General features: G+C 61.0%; 1 protein-coding gene across 1 annotated transcript; it reads right to left on the minus strand.

Annotated features, from left to right (window-relative positions):
• Window positions 1-275: 275 nt before the first annotated feature.
• Window positions 276-17,902, minus strand: LOC308187024 (sodium/glucose cotransporter 2-like; the record flags this gene model as incomplete). Its single annotated transcript, XM_080609176.1, has 7 exons — window positions 17,324-17,902; window positions 14,099-14,170; window positions 13,387-13,491; window positions 4,362-4,421; window positions 2,512-2,616; window positions 825-931; window positions 276-400 (listed from the first exon to the last, which is right to left on the minus strand). Coding segments are annotated over exons 1-7 (652 nt in total), but the record flags the coding sequence as incomplete, so codon positions are not given.
• Between the last annotated feature and the right edge of the window lie 1,070 nt (window positions 17,903-18,972).

Raw genomic sequence — 18,972 nt, forward strand, 5'->3', positions numbered from 1 at the left:
GGCAGTATGAACCAGTATAACCCAGTATGGCCTGACACCTGCCTCCCAGTCCCTCCCAGTCCCTCCCAGTCCTCCCAGTCCCCTCCCACCCCCTCCCAGTCCCTCCCAGTCCCTCCCAGTCCCCCCCAATCCCCTCCCAGTCCCTCCCAGTCCCCTCCCAGCCCCTCCCAGTCCCCCCAGTCCCCTCCCACCCCCTCCCAGTCCCTCCAGTCCCCCCCCACTCCCTCCCAGTCCCCCTCCCACCCCCCTCCCAGTCCCTCCCAGTCCCCCGCCACCCCCTCCCAGTCCCCCCCAGTCCCTCCCAGTGCTCCCAGTCCCACCGTAGGCGGCCAGCACCGAGGCCCCCCCCACGATCACCAGTGTCTGCACCACGTCCGCGTACATCAGCGCCGCCAGGCCCCCCTGCCGGCCACGCCCCCCTTTAGGCCACGCCCCCTCCGACCACGCCCCTTCAAGCCCCGCCCCACGCGACCACGCCCACACAAGCCCCGCCCCCACCCGGCCCCACCCATTTAAGCCCCGCCCCTCAACTGCCTCCCCACCCATTGTGCCCCTCCCTTTAGCCCCGCCCCCTTTAGGCCCCGCCCCTTGACCCCACCCTAGGAAGCCCCGCCCCCGGAGCCCCGCCCCATCAAGCCCCGCCCCCCCGTAACCCCGCCCCCTTAAGCCCCGCCCCTTCCCCCTTCCCCACCAACCTCCCACCCCCTTAAGCCCCGCCCCTCCCTTTAAGCCCCGCCCCTCGCGCGTTACCACTTCCGGCCCCGCCCCCTCAGGCCCCGCCCCTGCCCGGAAGCCCCGCCCCCTCCCCGGAAGCCCCGCCCCCACCGGTGGCGGTGTAGAGCCCCGTGGCCACCAGCAGGGCCCCGACGGAGGTGTAGAGCTCCCAGCCCAGCGCCTCCCGGATGAAGATGGCGCCCGAGAACATGTCCACCTGCGGGGACCCGAAATCCCCTCAATTCACCCCAAAATATCACCCCCAAACCCCCAGAACCCCAAGGCCCGGAGTACACGGCCGTAAAAACCCCAAATCCCAGAAATCTGCCCCAAACCCTATAAAAACCCCAAGTCCCATAGGACATGGCCACCTTGCGGCGACCCAAAATCCCCGGAATTCACCCCAAAATATCAGCCCCAAACCCCCCAAAACCCCAAGTCCTTGAGTACACGGCTGTAAAAACCCCAAATCCCAGAAATCCACCCCAAATCCCAGAAAGTTCCGCCCAAATCCTATAAAAACCCCAAGTCCCATAGGACATGGCCACCTGGGGGACCCGAAATCCCCGGAATTCACCCCGAAATATCAGCCTCAAACCCCCAAAACCCCAAGGCCTGGAGCACGCGGCCGTAAAATCCCCAAATCCCAGAAATCCGCCCAAATCCTATAAAGTACCACCCCAAACCCTATAAAAACCCCCAGTCCCATAGGACATGTCTACCTGGGGGACCCAAAATCCCCGGAATTCACCCCAAAATATCACCCCCAAACCCCCCAAATCCATAGAATATGGCTACCTGGGCCATAAAACCCCAAATCCAGAAATCTGCCCCAAATCCCATAAAGTACCACCCCAAATCCTATAAAAACCCAAGTCCCATAGGATGTGTCTACCTGGGGGACCCAAAATCCCCAGAATTCACCCCAAAATACAGCCCCCAAACCCCCCCAAAACCCCAAGGCCCGGAGCACGCGGCCGTAAAAACCCCAAATGCCATAAATCCGCCCCAAATCCCATAAACTTCCACCCCAAACCCTATAAAAACCCAAGTCCCATAGGACGTGTCTACCTGGGGGACCCAAAATCCCCTCAATTCAACCCAAAACATCACCCTCGAAATCCCCAAATCCCATAGAACACGGATGCCTGGGCCATAAAACCCCAAATCCCAGAAATCCGCCCCAAATCCCAGAAAGTTCTGCCCCAAACCCTATAAAAAACCCAAGTCCCATAGGACGTGTCTACCTGGGGGACCCAAAATCCCCTCAATTCAACCCAAAACATCGGCCCCAAACCCCCCAAAACCCCATAAAAACGCCAAATCCCCCCAAATCCCCAAACCCCCAAATCCCCCCAAACCCCAAAACCCCCCCAAACCCCCAACCCCCCCATCCCCCCCCAACCCCCCCGAACCCCCCCGACCCCATAAAAACCCCAAAACCCCATAAAACCCCAAAACCCCTCAAAGCCCATAAAACCCCCCAAAGCCATAAAAACCCCATAAACCCCAAATCCCCCAACCCCCCCAACCCCCCCTACCCCCCCGAAGCCCCAACCCCCCCCGACCCCATAAAAACCCCAAGACCCCACAAAAACCCCAAACCCCCCAAAACCCATAAAAACCCCATAAACCCCAAATCCCCTAAAACCCCCAAATCCCCCCAAAACCCCAAATCCCACAACCCCCCCCAACCCCACCACCTCCCCCAGCCCCCCCCCGACCCCATAACGCCCCCGACCCCCCCAAAACCCCAAAACCCCCCAAAAACCCCATAAAAGCCCCAAAGCCCCGCACCGAGACGCGCCCGGCCCCGTAGAGCAGCAGCGAGAGCAGCGCCAGCAGGGGGCGCAGCCGGCGGGCCCCGAACCGCAGCGCCAGGAAGCGGGGCAGGGTGGGGGCCTGGGGGGGCACTGGGGGTACTGGGGGGCACTGGGGGCACTGGGAGGGGTGGGGGGGGGGGGGTGGGGGCGGACTGGGAGGGGGTTGGGGGGGGATTGGAGGGGACTGGGAGGGACTGGGAGGGACTGGGAGGGGCTGGGAGGGACTGGGAGGGGACTGGGAGGGGGTGGTGGGGACTGGGAGGGACTGGGAGGGGACTGGGAGGGACTGGGAGGGACTGGGAGGGGATTGGGGGGGACTGGGAGGGACTGGGAGGGACTGGGAGGGACTGGGAGGGACTGGGAGGGGATTGGGAGGGACTGGGAGGGGACTGGGAGGGACTGGGAGGGACTGGGAGGGGATTCGGGGGACTGGGAGGGACTGGGAGGGACTGGGAGGGACTGGGAGGGACTGGGAGGGGATTCGGGGGGACTGGGAGGGACTGGGAGGGACTGGAGGGGACTGGGGGGATTGGGGGGGACTGGGAGGGAATTGGGGGGACTGGGAGGGACTGGAGGGGAGTGGGAGGGACTGGGAGGGGATTGGGAGGGGACTGGGAGGGGCTGGGAGGGCTGGGAGGGACTGGGAGGGATTCGGGGGGACTGGGAGGGACTGGGAGGGACTGGGAGGGGATTCGGGGGGACTGGGAGGGACTGGGAGGGACTGGGAGGGGACTGGGGGGGATTGGGGGGGACTGGGAGGGGATTGGGAGGGACTGGGAGGGGAGTGGGAGGGACTGGGAGGGACTGGGAGGGGACTGGGAGGGACTGGGAGGGGCTGGGAGGGACTGGGAGGGGATTGGGAGGGACTGGGAGGGGCTGGGAGGGGACTGGGAGGGACTGGGAGGGACTGGGAGGGACTGGGAGGGGACTGGGAGGGACTGGGGGGGACTGGGAGGGACTGGGAGGGACTGGGAGGGGACTGGGAGGGACTGGGAGGGACTGGGAGGGAATTGGGGGGGACTGGGAGGGAATTGGGGGGGACTGGGAGGGACTGGGAGGGGACTGGGAGGGACTGGGAGGGGCTGGGAGGGGACTGGGAGGGGATTGGGAGGGGACTGGGAGGGGCTGGGAGGGGACTGGGAGGGGCTGGGAGGGGACTGGGAGGGACTGGGAGGGACTGGGAGGGGATTGGGAGGGGACTGGGAGGGGATTGGGGGGGGATTGGGGGGACTGGGAGGGGCTGGGAGGGGATGGGAGGGACTGGGAGGGGCTGGGAGGGGACTGGGAGGGACTGGGAGGGACTGGGAGGGGACTGGGGGGGATTGGGGGGGACTGGGAGGGAATTGGGGGGGACTGGGAGGGACTGGGAGGGGAGTGGGAGGGACTGGGAGGGGACTGGGAGGGACTGGGAGGGGCTAGGAGGGACTGGGAGGGGACTGGGAGGGACTGGGGGGGACTGGGAGGGACTGGGAGGGACTGGGAGGGGACTGGGAGGGACTGGGAGGGACTGGGAGGGAATTGGGGGGGACTGGGAGGGAATTGGGGGGGACTGGGAGGGACTGGGAGGGGACTGGGAGGGACTGGGAGGGGCTGGGAGGGGACTGGGAGGGGATTGGGAGGGGACTGGGAGGGGCTGGGAGGGGACTGGGAGGGGCTGGGAGGGGACTGGGAGGGACTGGGAGGGGATTGGGGGGGGACTGGGAGGGGCTGGGAGGGGACTGGGAGGGACTGGGAGGGGCGGCGGGGGCGTGGCCAGTCGTGGCCCCGCCCCCGCGGCGCGCGGTGACGTCACGGCGCAGGGCGGCGCGCTGACGTCACGCTCACCCCCGCCCGCAGGTAGATGGGGGCGAACACCCAGCCCAGCAGCAGCAGCACGAACATGGCCTGGGGGGGGGCAGAGGGGCGGGGCCTCAGGGGGCGGGGCCTCAGGGGGCGGGGCCTGAGGGGGCGGGGCCTCAGGGGGCGGGGCCTGAGGGGGCGGGGCCTCCGGGGGGCAGGGTCAGAAGGGGCGGGGTCAGCGAGGGGTCAGGGTCTGTGGGGTTGGGATCTGTGGGGCTGGGATCTGTGGGGCTGGGATCTATGGGCTGGGATCTATGGGGCTGGGATCTGTGGGGCTGGGATCTATGGGCTGGGATCTATGGGGCTGGGATCTATGGGTAGGGATCTATGGGTAGGGATCTATGGGCTGGGATCTATGGGCTGGGATCTATGGGCTGGGATCTATGGGTAGGGATCTATGGGTAGGGATCTATGGGCTGGGATCTATGGGCTGGGATCTATGGGGCTGGGATCTGTGGGGCTGGGATCTATGGGCTGGGATCTATGGGCTGGGATCTATGGGGCTGGGATCTATGGGTAGGGATCTATGGGGCTGGGATCTGTGGGGCTGGGATCTGTGGGGCTGGGATCTATGGGCTGGGATCTATGGGGCTGGGATCTGTGGGGCTGGGATCTATGGGCTGGGATCTATGGGGCTGGGATCTGTGGGGCTGGGATCTATGGGCTGGGATCTATGGGCTGGGATCTATGGGGCTGGGATCTGTGGGGCTGGGATCTATGGGACTGGGATCTATGGGCTGGGATCTATGGGCTGGGATCTATGGGGCTGGGATCTGTGGGGCTGGGATCTATGGGTTAGGGATCTATGGGCTGGGATCTATGGGGCAGGGATCTATGGGCTGGGATCTATGGGCTGGGATCTATGGGGCTGGGATCTGTGGGGCTGGGATCTATGGGTTAGGGATCTATGGGCTGGGATCTATGGGCTGGGATCTATGGGTAGGGATCTATAGGTAGGGATCTATGGGCTGGGATCTATGGGTTAGGGATCTGTGGGGCTGGGATCTATGGGGCTGGGATCTATGGGCTGGGATCTATGGGCTGGGATCTATGGGTAGGGATCTATAGGCAGGGATCTATGGGCTGGGATCTATGGGTTAGGGATCTATGGGCTGGGATCTATGGGACTGGAATCTATGGGACTGGGATCTATGGGCTGGGATCTATGGGTAGGGATCTATAGGTAGGGATCTATGGGCTGGGATCTATGGGGCAGGGATCTATCGGCTGGGATCTATGGGCTGGGATCTATGGGGCTGGGATCTGTGGGGCTGGGATCTATGGGTTAGGGATCTATGGGGCTGGGATCTGTGGGGCTGGGATCTGTGGGGCTGGGATCTATGGGCTGGGATCTATGGGGCTGGGATCTGTGGGGCTGGGATCTATGGGCTGGGATCTATGGGGCTGGGATCTGTGGGGCTGGGATCTATGGGCTGGGATCTATGGGCTGGGATCTATGGGGCTGGGATCTGTGGGGCTGGGATCTATGGGACTGGGATCTATGGGCTGGGATCTATGGGCTGGGATCTATGGGGCTGGGATCTGTGGGGCTGGGATCTATGGGTTAGGGATCTATGGGCTGGGATCTATGGGGCAGGGATCTATGGGCTGGGATCTATGGGCTGGGATCTATGGGGCTGGGATCTGTGGGGCTGGGATCTATGGGTTAGGGATCTATGGGCTGGGATCTATGGGCTGGGATCTATGGGTAGGGATCTATAGGTAGGGATCTATGGGCTGGGATCTATGGGTTAGGGATCTGTGGGGCTGGGATCTATGGGGCTGGGATCTATGGGCTGGGATCTATGGGCTGGGATCTATGGGTAGGGATCTATAGGCAGGGATCTATGGGCTGGGATCTATGGGTTAGGGATCTATGGGCTGGGATCTATGGGACTGGAATCTATGGGACTGGGATCTATGGGCTGGGATCTATGGGTAGGGATCTATAGGTAGGGATCTATGGGCTGGGATCTATGGGGCAGGGATCTATCGGCTGGGATCTATGGGCTGGGATCTATGGGGCTGGGATCTGTGGGGCTGGGATCTATGGGTTAGGGATCTATGGGGCTGGGATCTATGGGCTGGGATCTATGGGGCTGGGATCTATGGGACTGGGATCTATGGGCTGGGATCTATGGGTAGGGATCTATAGGTAGGGATCTATGGGCTGGGATCTATGGGGCTGGGATCTATGGGACTGGGATCAATGGGCTGGGATCTATGGGGCTGGGATCTATGGGTAGGGATCTATGGGGCTGGGATCTGTGGGGCTGGGATCTATGGGGCTGGGATCTATGGGTAGGGATCTATGGGGCTGGGATCTGTGGGGCTGGGATCTATGGGCTGGGATCTATGGGTAGGGATCTATGGGCTGGGATCTATGGGACTGGGATCTATGGGCTGGGATCTATGGGTAGGGATCTATGGGTAGGGATCTATGGGCTGGGATCTATGGGCTGGGATCTATGGGGCTGGGATCTATGGGTAGGGATCTATGGGGCTGGGATCTGTGGGGCTGGGATCTATGGGCTGGGATCTATGGGCTGGGATCTATGGGCTGGGATCTATGGGGCAGGGATCTATGGGCTGGGATCTATGGGCTGGGATCTATGGGGCTGTGATCTGTGGGGCTGGGATCTATGGGTTAGGGATCTATGGGCTGGGATCTATGGGGCAGGGATCTATGGGCTGGGATCTATGGGCTGGGATCTATGGGGCTGGGATCTGTGGGGCTGGGATCTATGGGTTAGGGATCTATGGGCTGGGATCTATGGGCTGGGATCTATGGGTAGGGATCTATAGGTAGGGATCTATGGGCTGGGATCTATGGGTTAGGGATCTGTGGGGCTGGGATCTATGGGGCTGGGATCTATGGGACTGGGATCTATGGGCTGGGATCTATGGGTAGGGATCTATAGGCAGGGATCTATGGGCTGGGATCTATGGGACTGGGATGTATGGGCTGGGATCTATGGGACTGGGATCTATGGGACTGGGATCTATGGGCTGGGATCTATGGGTAGGGATCTATAGGTAGGGATCTATGGGCTGGGATCTATGGGGCAGGGATCTATCGGCTGGGATCTATGGGCTGGGATCTATGGGGCTGGGATCTGTGGGGCTGGGATCTATGGGTTAGGGATCTATGGGCTGGGATCTATGGGCTGGGATCTATGGGGCTGGGATCTATGGGACTGGGATCTATGGGCTGGGATCTATGGGTAGGGATCTATAGGTAGGGATCTATGGGCTGGGATCTATGGGGCTGGGATCTATGGGACTGGGATCTATGGGCTGGGATCTATGGGCTGGGATCTATGGGTAGGGATCTATGGGGCTGGGATCTGTGGGGCTGGGATCTATGGGGCTGGGATCTATGGGTAGGGATCTATGGGGCTGGGATCTGTGGGGCTGGGATCTATGGGCTGGGATCTATGGGTAGGGATCTATGGGCTGGGATCTATGGGACTGGGATCTATGGGCTGGGATCTATGGGTAGGGATCTATGGGTAGGGATCTATGGGCTGGGATCTATGGGCTGGGATCTATGGGGCTGGGATCTGTGGGGCTGGGATCTATGGGCTGGGATCTATGGGCTGGGATCTATGGGGCTGGGATCTATGGGTAGGGATCTATGGGGCTGGGATCTGTGGGGCTGGGATCTGTGGGGCTGGGATCTATGGGTAGGGATCTATGGGGCTGGGATCTGTGGGGCTGGGATCTATGGGTAGGGATCTATGGGCTGGGATCTATGGGCTGGGATCTATGGGACTGGGATCTATGGGCTGGGATCTATGGGCTGGGATCTATGGGACTGGGATCTATGGGCTGGGATCTATGGGTAGGGATCTATAGGTAGGGATCTATGGGCTGGGATCTATGGGGCTGGGATCTGTGGGGCTGGGATCAATGGGCTGGGATCTATGGGGCTGGGATCTATGGGCTGGGATCTATGGGTTAGGGATCTATGGGCTGGGATCTATGGGGCTGGGATCTATGGGCTGGGATCTATGGGCTGGGATCTATGGGGCTGGGATCTATGGGCTGGGATCTATGGGGCTGGGATCTGTGGGGCTGGGATCTATGGGGCTGGGATCTATGGGTAGGGATCTATGGGGCTGGGATCTGTGGGGCTGGGATCTATGGGCTGGGATCTTAGGGTAGGGATCTATGGGCTGGGATCTATGGGCTGGGATCTATGGGCTGGGATCTATGGGCTGGGATCTATGGGTAGGGATCTATGGGTTAGGGATCTATGGGGCTGGGATCTATGGGTTAGGGATCTATGGGGCTGGGATCTATGGGGCTGGGATCTATGGGCTGGGATCTATGGGGCTGGGATATATGGGTAGGGATCTATGGGGCTGGGATCTGTGGGGCTGGGATCTATGGGGCTGGGATCTATGGGTAGGGATCTATGGGGCTGGGATCTGTGGGGCTGGGATCTATGGGCTGGGATCTATGGGCTGGGATCTATGGGGCTGGGATCTATGGGCTGGGATCTATGGGCTGGGATCTATGGGCTGGGATCTATGGGTAGGGATCTATGGGGCTCGGATCTGTGGGGCTGGGATCTATGGGGCTGGGATCTATGGGTAGGGATCTATGGGGCTGGGATCTGTGGGGCTGGGATCTATGGGGCTGGGATCTATGGGTAGGGATCTATGGGGCTGGGATCTGTGGGGCTGGGATCTATGGGCTGGGATCTATGGGCTGGGATCTATGGGCTGGGATCTATGGGACTGGGATCTATGGGCTGGGATCTATGGGCTGGGATCTATGGGGCTGTGATCTGTGGGGCTGGGATCTATGGGTTAGGGATCTATGGGCTGGGATCTATGGGGCAGGGATCTATGGGCTGGGATCTATGGGCTGGGATCTATGGGGCTGGGATCTGTGGGGCTGGGATCTATGGGTTAGGGATCTATGGGCTGGGATCTATGGGCTGGGATCTATGGGTAGGGATCTATAGGTAGGGATCTATGGGCTGGGATCTATGGGTTAGGGATCTGTGGGGCTGGGATCTATGGGGCTGGGATCTATGGGCTGGGATCTATGGGCTGGGATCTATGGGTAGGGATCTATAGGCAGGGATCTATGGGCTGGGATCTATGGGTTAGGGAACTATGGGCTGGGATCTATGGGACTGGAATCTATGGGACTGGGATCTATGGGCTGGGATCTATGGGTAGGGATCTATAGGTAGGGATCTATGGGCTGGGATCTATGGGGCAGGGATCTATCGGCTGGGATCTATGGGCTGGGATCTATGGGGCTGGGATCTGTGGGGCTGGGATCTATGGGTTAGGGATCTATGGGGCTGGGATCTATGGGCTGGGATCTATGGGGCTGGGATCTATGGGACTGGGATCTATGGGCTGGGATCTATGGGTAGGGATCTATAGGTAGGGATCTATGGGCTGGGATCTATGGGGCTGGGATCTATGGGACTGGGATCAATGGGCTGGGATCTATGGGCTGGGATCTATGGGTAGGGATCTATGGGGCTGGGATCTGTGGGGCTGGGATCTATGGGGCTGGGATCTATGGGTAGGGATCTATGGGGCTGGGATCTGTGGGGCTGGGATCTATGGGCTGGGATCTATGGGTAGGGATCTATGGGCTGGGATCTATGGGACTGGGATCTATGGGCTGGGATCTATGGGCTGGGATCTATGGGCTGGGATCTATGGGGCTGGGATCTATGGGGCTGGGATCTATGGGCTGGGATCTATGGGCTGGGATCTATGGGGCTGGGATCTATGGGTAGGGATCTATGGGGCTGGGATCTGTGGGGCTGGGATCTATGGGGCTGGGATCTATGGGTAGGGATCTATGGGCTGGGATCTATGGGGCTGGGATCTGTGGGGCTGGGATCTATGGGTTAGGGATCTATGGGCTGGGATCTATGGGGCAGGGATCTATGGGCTGGGATCTATGGGCTGGGATCTATGGGGCTGGGATCTGTGGGGCTGGGATCTATGGGTTAGGGATCTATGGGCTGGGATCTATGGGCTGGGATCTATGGGTAGGGATCTATAGGTAGGGATCTATGGGCTGGGATCTATGGGTTAGGGATCTGTGGGGCTGGGATCTATGGGGCTGGGATCTATGGGACTGGGATCTATGGGCTGGGATCTATGGGTAGGGATCTATAGGCAGGGATCTATGGGCTGGGATCTATGGGTTAGGGATCTATGGGCTGGGATCTATGGGACTGGGATCTATGGGACTGGGATCTATGGGCTGGGATCTATGGGTAGGGATCTATAGGTAGGGATCTATGGGCTGGGATCTATGGGGCAGGGATCTATCGGCTGGGATCTATGGGCTGGGATCTATGGGGCTGGGATCTGTGGGGCTGGGATCTATGGGTTAGGGATCTATGGGCTGGGATCTATGGGCTGGGATCTATGGGGCTGGGATCTATGGGACTGGGATCTATGGGCTGGGATCTATGGGTAGGGATCTATAGGTAGGGATCTATGGGCTGGGATCTATGGGGCTGGGATCTATGGGACTGGGATCTATGGGCTGGGATCTATGGGGCTGGGATCTATGGGTAGGGATCTATGGGGCTGGGATCTGTGGGGCTGGGATCTATGGGGCTGGGATCTATGGGTAGGGATCTATGGGGCTGGGATCTGTGGGGCTGGGATCTATGGGCTGGGATCTATGGGTAGGGATCTATGGGCTGGGATCTATGGGACTGGGATCTATGGGCTGGGATCTATGGGTAGGGATCTATGGGTAGGGATCTATGGGCTGGGATCTATGGGCTGGGATCTATGGGGCTGGGATCTGTGGGGCTGGGATCTATGGGCTGGGATCTATGGGCTGGGATCTATGGGGCTGGGATCTATGGGTAGGGATCTATGGGGCTGGGATCTGTGGGGCTGGGATCTATGGGGCTGGGATCTATGGGTAGGGATCTATGGGGCTGGGATCTGTGGGGCTGGGATCTATGGGTAGGGATCTATGGGCTGGGATCTATGGGCTGGGATCTATGGGACTGGGATCTATGGGCTGGGATCTATGGGCTGGGATCTATGGGACTGGGATCTATGGGCTGGGATCTATGGGTAGGGATCTATAGGTAGGGATCTATGGGCTGGGATCTATGGGGCTGGGATCTGTGGGGCTGGGATCAATGGGCTGGGATCTATGGGGCTGGGATCTATGGGCTGGGATCTATGGGGCTGGGATCTATGGGACTGGGATCTATGGGCAGGGATCTATGGGTAGGGATCTATAGGTAGGGATCTATGGGCTGGGATCTGTGGGGCTGGGATCTGTGGGGCTGGGATCTATGGGCTGGGATCTATGGGGCTGGGATCTGTGGGGCTGGGATCTATGGGCTGGGATCTATGGGGCTGGGATCTGTGGGGCTGGGATCTATGGGCTGGGATCTATGGGCTGGGATCTATGGGCTGGGATCTATGGGGCTGGGATCTATGGGCTGGGATCTATGGGCTGGGATCTATGGGCTGGGATCTGTGGGGCTGGGATCTGTGGGGCTGGGATCTATGGGCTGGGATCTATGGGCTGGGATCTATGGGGCTGGGATCTATGGGCTGGGATCTATGGGGCTGGGATCTATGGGCTGGGATCTATGGGCTGGGATCTATGGGCTGGGATCTGTGGGGCTGGGATCTGTGGGGCTGGGATCTGTGGGGCTGGGATCTATGGGCTGGGATCTATGGGGCTGGGATCTATGGGCTGGGATCTATGGGCTGGGATCTGTGGGGCTGGGATCTATGGGGCTGGGATCTGTGGGGCTGGGATCTATGGGGCTGGGATCTATGGGGCTGGGATCTGTGGGTTAGGGATCTATGGGGCTGGGATCTGTGGGGCTGGGATCTGTGGGGCTGGGATCTATGGGGCTGGGTCTGTGGGGCAGGATCTATGGGGTCATGTGGCGATCTATGGGGCAGGGTGTGGGGATCTATGGGTCCCTATAGGTCCCGCTATGGGTCTCTATGGTCTCTATGGGTCTCTATGGGTCCTGCTATGGGTCTCTATGGGTCCCTATAGATTGCTATAGGTCCCCCTATGGGTCCCTATACGTCCTGCTATAGGTTGCTGTATGTCCCCCTATGGGTCTCTATGGGTCCCTATGGTCCCAATGGGTCCCTATAGGCCACTATAGGTCCCCCTATGGGTCCCTATAGGTCCCTATACATCCCGCTATAGGTTGCTATAGGTCCCCCTATGGGTCTCTCTCTATGGGTCCCTATAGGTCGCTATAGGTCTCCCTATGGGTCTCTATAGGTTACTATAGGTCCCCCTATGGGTCTCTACAGGTCACTATAGGTCCCCCTATGGGTCTCTATGGGTCTCTATGGGCCCCTATGGGTCCCTATGGTTCTCTATAGGTCCCTATAGGTCGCTATAGGACACTATAGGTCCCCCTATGGGTCTCTTTGGGTCCCTATGGGTCTCTATAGGTCCCTATAGGTCACTATAGGTCCCCCTATGGGTCTCTATGGATCTCTATGCGTCCCTATGGGTCCCTATAGATCGCTATAAGTCCCCCTATGGGTCCCTATTTGTCCCGTTATGGGTCCCTATGGGTCCCTATAGGTCGCTATAGGTCCCCCTATGGGTCCCTATGGGTCTCTATAGGTAGCTATAGGTCACTATAGGTCCCACTACGGGTCTCTATAGGTCCTGCTATGGCTCCCTATGTGTCTCTGTGTGTCCCTATAGGTCACTATAGGTCCCGCTATGGGTCTATATGGTCTCTATGGGTCTTTATAGGTCACTATAGGTCCCCCTATGGGTCCCTATGGGTCCCTATAGGTCGCTATAGGTCCCACTGTGGGTCCCTATGGGTCCCTATGGGTCCCTATAGGTCGCTATAGGTCGCTATAGGTCCCCCTATGGGTCCCTATGGGTCCCTACGGGTCCCTATAGGTCGCTATAGGTCCCCCTATGGGTCCCTACGGGTCCCTATAGGTCCCTATAGGTCCCGCTATAGGTCCCGCCGTGGGTCGCGGCCCCTCACGTGCCACTCGAAGGCCGCCACCGCCAGCCCCGTGGCCGCCCCCGTCCCCGCCAGCCCCACGAAGTGCCCGGAGCCGATGTTGGAGGCGAAGAGCGAGGCCCCCACCTGCGGGGGGGGAACCCCAAAATGGACCCAAAATGCCCCAAAATGGCACCAAAATGCCCCAAAATGGACCCAAAATGCCCCAAAATGGCACCCAGCGGCCCCAGAAACCCCCAAACCGCCCCCAAATGGCCCAAAACTGACCCAAAATACCCTCAAGTGGCCCCAAAATGCCCCCAAATGGGCCCAAATAACCCCAAATACCCCAAAATCCCCCAAAATGTCCCCGAATTCCCCCAAAATCCCCCCAAAATCTCCCCAAATCCCCCCCAACTCCCCCCAAAACCCCCAAATCCCCCCAAATCCCCCAAATTCCCCCCAAATTCCCCCCAAATCCTCCAAATCCCCCCAATTCTCCCCAAATCCCCCCCAAATCCCCCAAAATCCCCCGAAATCCCCCAAATCCCCCCCAAATCCCCCCAAATCCCCCAAATCCCCCCCAAATCCCCCCAAATTTCCCCAAATCCCCCCAAAATTCCCCAAATCCCCCGAAATCCCCCAAATTCCCCCCAAATCCCCCAAACCCCCCCAATTCCCCCCAACTCCCCCCCGGATCCCTCCCGCCCCCAAAAGCCCCAAAATCGCCGCTTTTTGCCCCAATCCCACTCACGCTGCCCCAGCCCATTCGCTGCCCGGCCAGGAAGAACCCGGAGATGGAGCTGCGGGAACCGCGCCGCAGGGACTGGGGGCACCAGTACACACCAGTAAGGACCAGTACGGACCCGTACGGACCAGTACGGGCCAGTACGGGCCAGTATGGGCCAGTATAGACCGATACAGGACCAGTACGAACCAGTACGGACTGGTATAGGACCAGTACGAACCGGTACAGACCAGTACAGACTGGTACAGGACCAGTATGGACCAGTAAAGGACCAGTTCAGATTTATATGGACCAGTCCAGACTGGTACAGGATCAGTATGGACCAGTACAGGACCAGTACGAACCAGTACGGACTGGTACAGGACCAGTACGAACCAGTACAGACTGGTACAGGACCAGTACGGACTGTTGCAGGGCTATTACAGACCAGTATGGACCAGTAAAGGACCAGTTCAGATTTATATGGACCAGTACGGGCTGGTACAGGACCAGTATGGATCAGTAAAGGACCAGTTCAGATTTATATGGACCAGTACGGGCTGGTACAGGACCAGTACGGACCAATACAGGACCAGTACAAACCAGTACAGACTGGTCCAGGACCAGTACAGACTGTTGCAGGGCCAGTAAGGACCAGTACAGACCAGTACAGGACCAGTATGGGCCAGTATTGACCAGTACAGAGCAATACGGACTGGTCCAGGTCCAGTACAGACTGTTGCAGGGCCAGTAAGGACCAGTACAGATTTATATGGGCCAGTCCAGACTGGTACAGGACCAGTATGGACTGTTGCAGGGCTATTACAGACCAGTATGGACCAGTAAAGGACCAGTTCAGATTTATATGGACCAGTCCAGACTGGTACAGGACCAGTATGGACCAGTAAAGGACCAGTACGAACCAGTACGGGCTGGTACAGGACCAGTACAAACTGGTACAGACCAGTACAGACTGGTCCAGGACCAGTACAGGCTGTTACAGGGCTATTACAGACCAGTACGGACCAGTATGGACCAGTACAGGTCCAGTATGGCCCAGTACAGCCCCAGTATGGACCAGTACGGCCCAGTATGGCCTAGTACAGCCCCAGTACGGACCAGTACAGCCCCAGTATGGCCCAGTACAGCCCCAGTACAGACCAGTACAGGCCCAGTATGGCCCAGTACGGACCAGTATGGACTACTATGGCCCAGTATGGCCCAGTACAGCCCCAGTACGGACCAGTACAGGCCCAGTATGGCCCAGTACAGCCCCAGTATGGACCACTATGGCCCAGTACGGCCCAGTACAGCCCCAGTATGGACCAGTACAGCCCAGTATGGCCCAGTATGGCCCAGTACAGCCCCAGTATGGCCCAGTATGGCCCAGTCTGGACCAGTACAGCCCCAGTACGGACCAGTACAGGCCCAGTATGGCCCAGTATGGACCAGTACAGCCCAGTATGGCCCAGTACAGCCCAGTATGGCCCAGTACAGGCCCAGTATGGCCCACTACGGCCCAGTATGGACCAGTACAGCCCCAGCATGGCCCAGTACGGCCCAGTATGGCCCAGTACAGCCCTAGTCTGGACCAGTATGGCCCAGTACAGCCGCAGTACGGACCAGTATGGCCCAGTACAGCCCCAGTATGGCCCAGTACAGCCCAGTATGGCCCAGTACAGCCCCAGTCTGGACCACTATGGACCAGTATGGCCCAGTATGGCCCAGTACAGACCAGTACAGCCCCAGTATGGCCCAGTACGGCCCAGTATGGACCAGTACAGGCCCAGTATGGCCCAGTATGGACCAGTACAGCCCCAGTATGGCCCAGTACAGTCCAGTATGGCCCAGTACAGCCCCAGTATGGCCCAGTACGGCCCTGGTACGGCCCAGTACGGCCCTGGTACGGCCCAGTATGGCCCAGTATAACCCCAGTACCTCCCAGTACGGCCCAGTGCGGGGCCCCCGGTGCCCCCGGTGCCCCCTGGGTAATGATTGACCCGCCCCTCCCCCCCCGGGGCAGGGGGCGAACAAACGGGGGGGGGGGGGCACTTGTGGGGCAGGGGGGGGGCACTTATGGGGCTGGGGGCAGTTATGGGGCAGGGGGCAGGTATGGGGCTGGGGGGGCACTTATGGGGCTGGGGCACTTATGGGGCAGGGGGGCAGTTATGGGGCAGGGGCACTTATGGGGCGGGGGCACTTATGGGGCAGGGGGGCAGTTATGGGGCAGGGGCACTTATGGGGCAGGGGCACTTATGGGGCAGGGGGGCAGTTATGGGGCAGGAGCACTTATGGGGCTGGGGGGCAGTTATGGGGCAGGGGCACTTATGGGGCGGGGGCACTTATGGGGCAGGGGGGCAGTTATGGGGCAGGGGCACTTATGGGGCAGGGGCACTTATGGGGCAGGGGGGCAGTTATGGGGCAGGGGCACTTATGGGGCAGGGGCACTTATGGGGCAGGGGGGCAGTTATGGGGCAGGGGCACTTATGGGGCTGGGGCACTTATGGGGCAGGGGGGCAGTTATGGGGCAGGGGCACTTATGGGGCAGGGGCACTTATGGGGCAGGGGGGGCCACTTATGGGGCTGGGGGCAGTTATGGGGCAGGGGGGCACTTGGGGGGCACTTATGGGTCAGGGGGTACTTGGGGGGCTGGGGGCCACTTATGGGGCAGGGGGCACTTATGGGGATGGGGGGGCACTTATGGGGCGGGGGGGCCACTTATGGGGCTGGGGGGGCACTTGTGGGGCTGGGGGCAGTTATGGGGCAGGGGGTACTTGGGGGGCTGGGGGCACTTGTGGGGCTGGGGCACTTATGGGGCAGGGGCAGTTATGGGGCTGACGGGCAGTTATGGGGCAGGGGAACTTATGGGGCAGGGGGCCACTTGTGGGGCTGGGGGCACTTGTGGGGCTGGGGGCACTTATGGGGCTGGGGGCACTTGTGGGGCAGGGGGGGGTACTTATGGGGCTAGGGGCAGTTATGGGGCTGGGGGGGCCACTTATGGGGCTGGGGCACTTATGGGTCCCGCTACGGGGTCAGGAGCCCCCTATAGATCCCATAGGGCCACTTATGGGTCCCATAGGGCCACTTATGGGTCCTGGATGGGTCCCAAGGGGCCACTTATGGGTCCCGCTACGGGGTCAGGAGCCCCCTATAGATCCCAGAGGGCCACTTATGGGTCCCGAGGGGCGACTTAGGGGTCCCGCTACGGGGTCGGCCGCCCCCTATAGATCCCATAGGGCCCCCCCACCTTACCCAGAGCCCCACGGCGAGGACGAGCGCGAAGTAGGCGCCGATCACCCCCAGGTCCCACGGCCCCACGGCCGCCGCCATCGCCCCCGGCCCCAAACCCGCCCCCTATAGATATATAGGGCCCAACCCGGCCCCCACCCCCCTATATATCTATAGGGCCGCCGTGGGGCGGAGCCGTGGGGCCGGGCTCCCCCCCCTCCCCCCCGCTCCGGGCACGCTCGGCTGCCCCCCAAGTGGCCCCGGTGACCCCCGTGGGGCCCTATAAGGGGGGTGTGGGCCCTATAGAGGGGGGCTGGGGCCCTATAGGGGGGTCCCTGCCCCATAGATCCCGGCCTGGGGCCCTATAGGGGGGTCCCTGCCCCATAGATCCCATCTTGGGGCCCTATAGGGGGGTCCCTGCCCCATAGATCGGGGGCTGGGGCCCTATAGGGGGGTCCCTGCCCCATAGATCCCATCCTGGGGCCCTATAGGGGGGTCCCTGCCCCATAGATCCCATCCTGGGGCCCTATAGGGGGGTCCCTGCCCCATAGATCGGGGCCTGGGGCCCTATAGGGGGGTCCCTGCCCCATAGGTCCCATCCTGGGGCCCTATAGGGGGGTCCCTGCCCCATAGATCGGGGCTGGGGCCCTATAGGGGGGTCCCTGCCCCATAGATCGGGGCCTGGGGCCCTATAGGGGGGTCCCTGCCCCATAGATCCCAGTGTGGGGCCCTATAGGGGGGTCCCTGCCCCATAGATCGGGGCCCTATAGGGGGGTCCCTGCCCCATAGATCCCATCCTGGGGCCCTATAGCGGGGTCCCTGCCCCATAGATCCCATCCTGGGGCCCTATAGCGGGGTCCCTGCCCCATAGATCCCATCCTGGGGCCCTATAAGGGGGGGCCCTGCCCCATAGATCCCATCCTGGGGCCCTATAGGGGGGGCCCTGCCCCATAGATCCCATCTTGGGGCCCTATAGGGGGGTCCCTGCCCCATAGATCCCGGCCTGGGGCCCTATAGGGGGGTCCCTGCCCCATAGATCGGGGCCTGGGGCCCTATAGGGGGGTCCCTGCCCCATAGATCGGGGCCTGGGGCCCTATAGGGGGGTCCCTGCCCCATAGATCCCATCCTGGGGCCCTATAGGGGGGTCCCTGCCCCATAGATCGGGGCCTGGGGCCCTATAGGGGGGTCCCTGCCCCATAGATCCCATCCTGGGGCCCTATAGGGGGGTCCCTGCCCCATAGATCCCGGCCTGGGGCCCTATAGGGGGGTCCCTGCCCCATAGATCGGGGCCTGGGGCCCTATAGGGGGGTCCCTGCCCCATAGATCCCGGCCTGGGGCCCTATAGGGGGGTCCCTGCCCCATAGATCCCAGCCCGGGGCCCTATAGGGGGGTCCCTGCCCCATAGCTCTGGCCCCGCAAGGCCTCATGGGACCTGTAGTCCCTTCCCCTCACCCCTCCATTGACTCCTTACGGAACCTGAACTACGATTCCCATCATCCCCCGCGCCCCTCCCACTCCCCTCTCTGCCCCTTCCCTCCTTCCCTTCCCGGCGCCGCAAAGCCTCACGGACCTGTAGTTCTTTCCCCTATCTCTTCCGTTGACCCCTACGGGTCCCGAACTACAGCTCCCACGTGCCCTTGCGCCTCCCTGGCTCTAGTCAGGCCCTATTCCGG

This window comes from Anser brachyrhynchus, assembly GCF_964034855.1.
Source record: "Anser brachyrhynchus genome assembly, contig: SCAFFOLD_550, whole genome shotgun sequence".
Lineage (NCBI taxonomy): Eukaryota > Metazoa > Chordata > Aves > Anseriformes > Anatidae > Anser > Anser brachyrhynchus.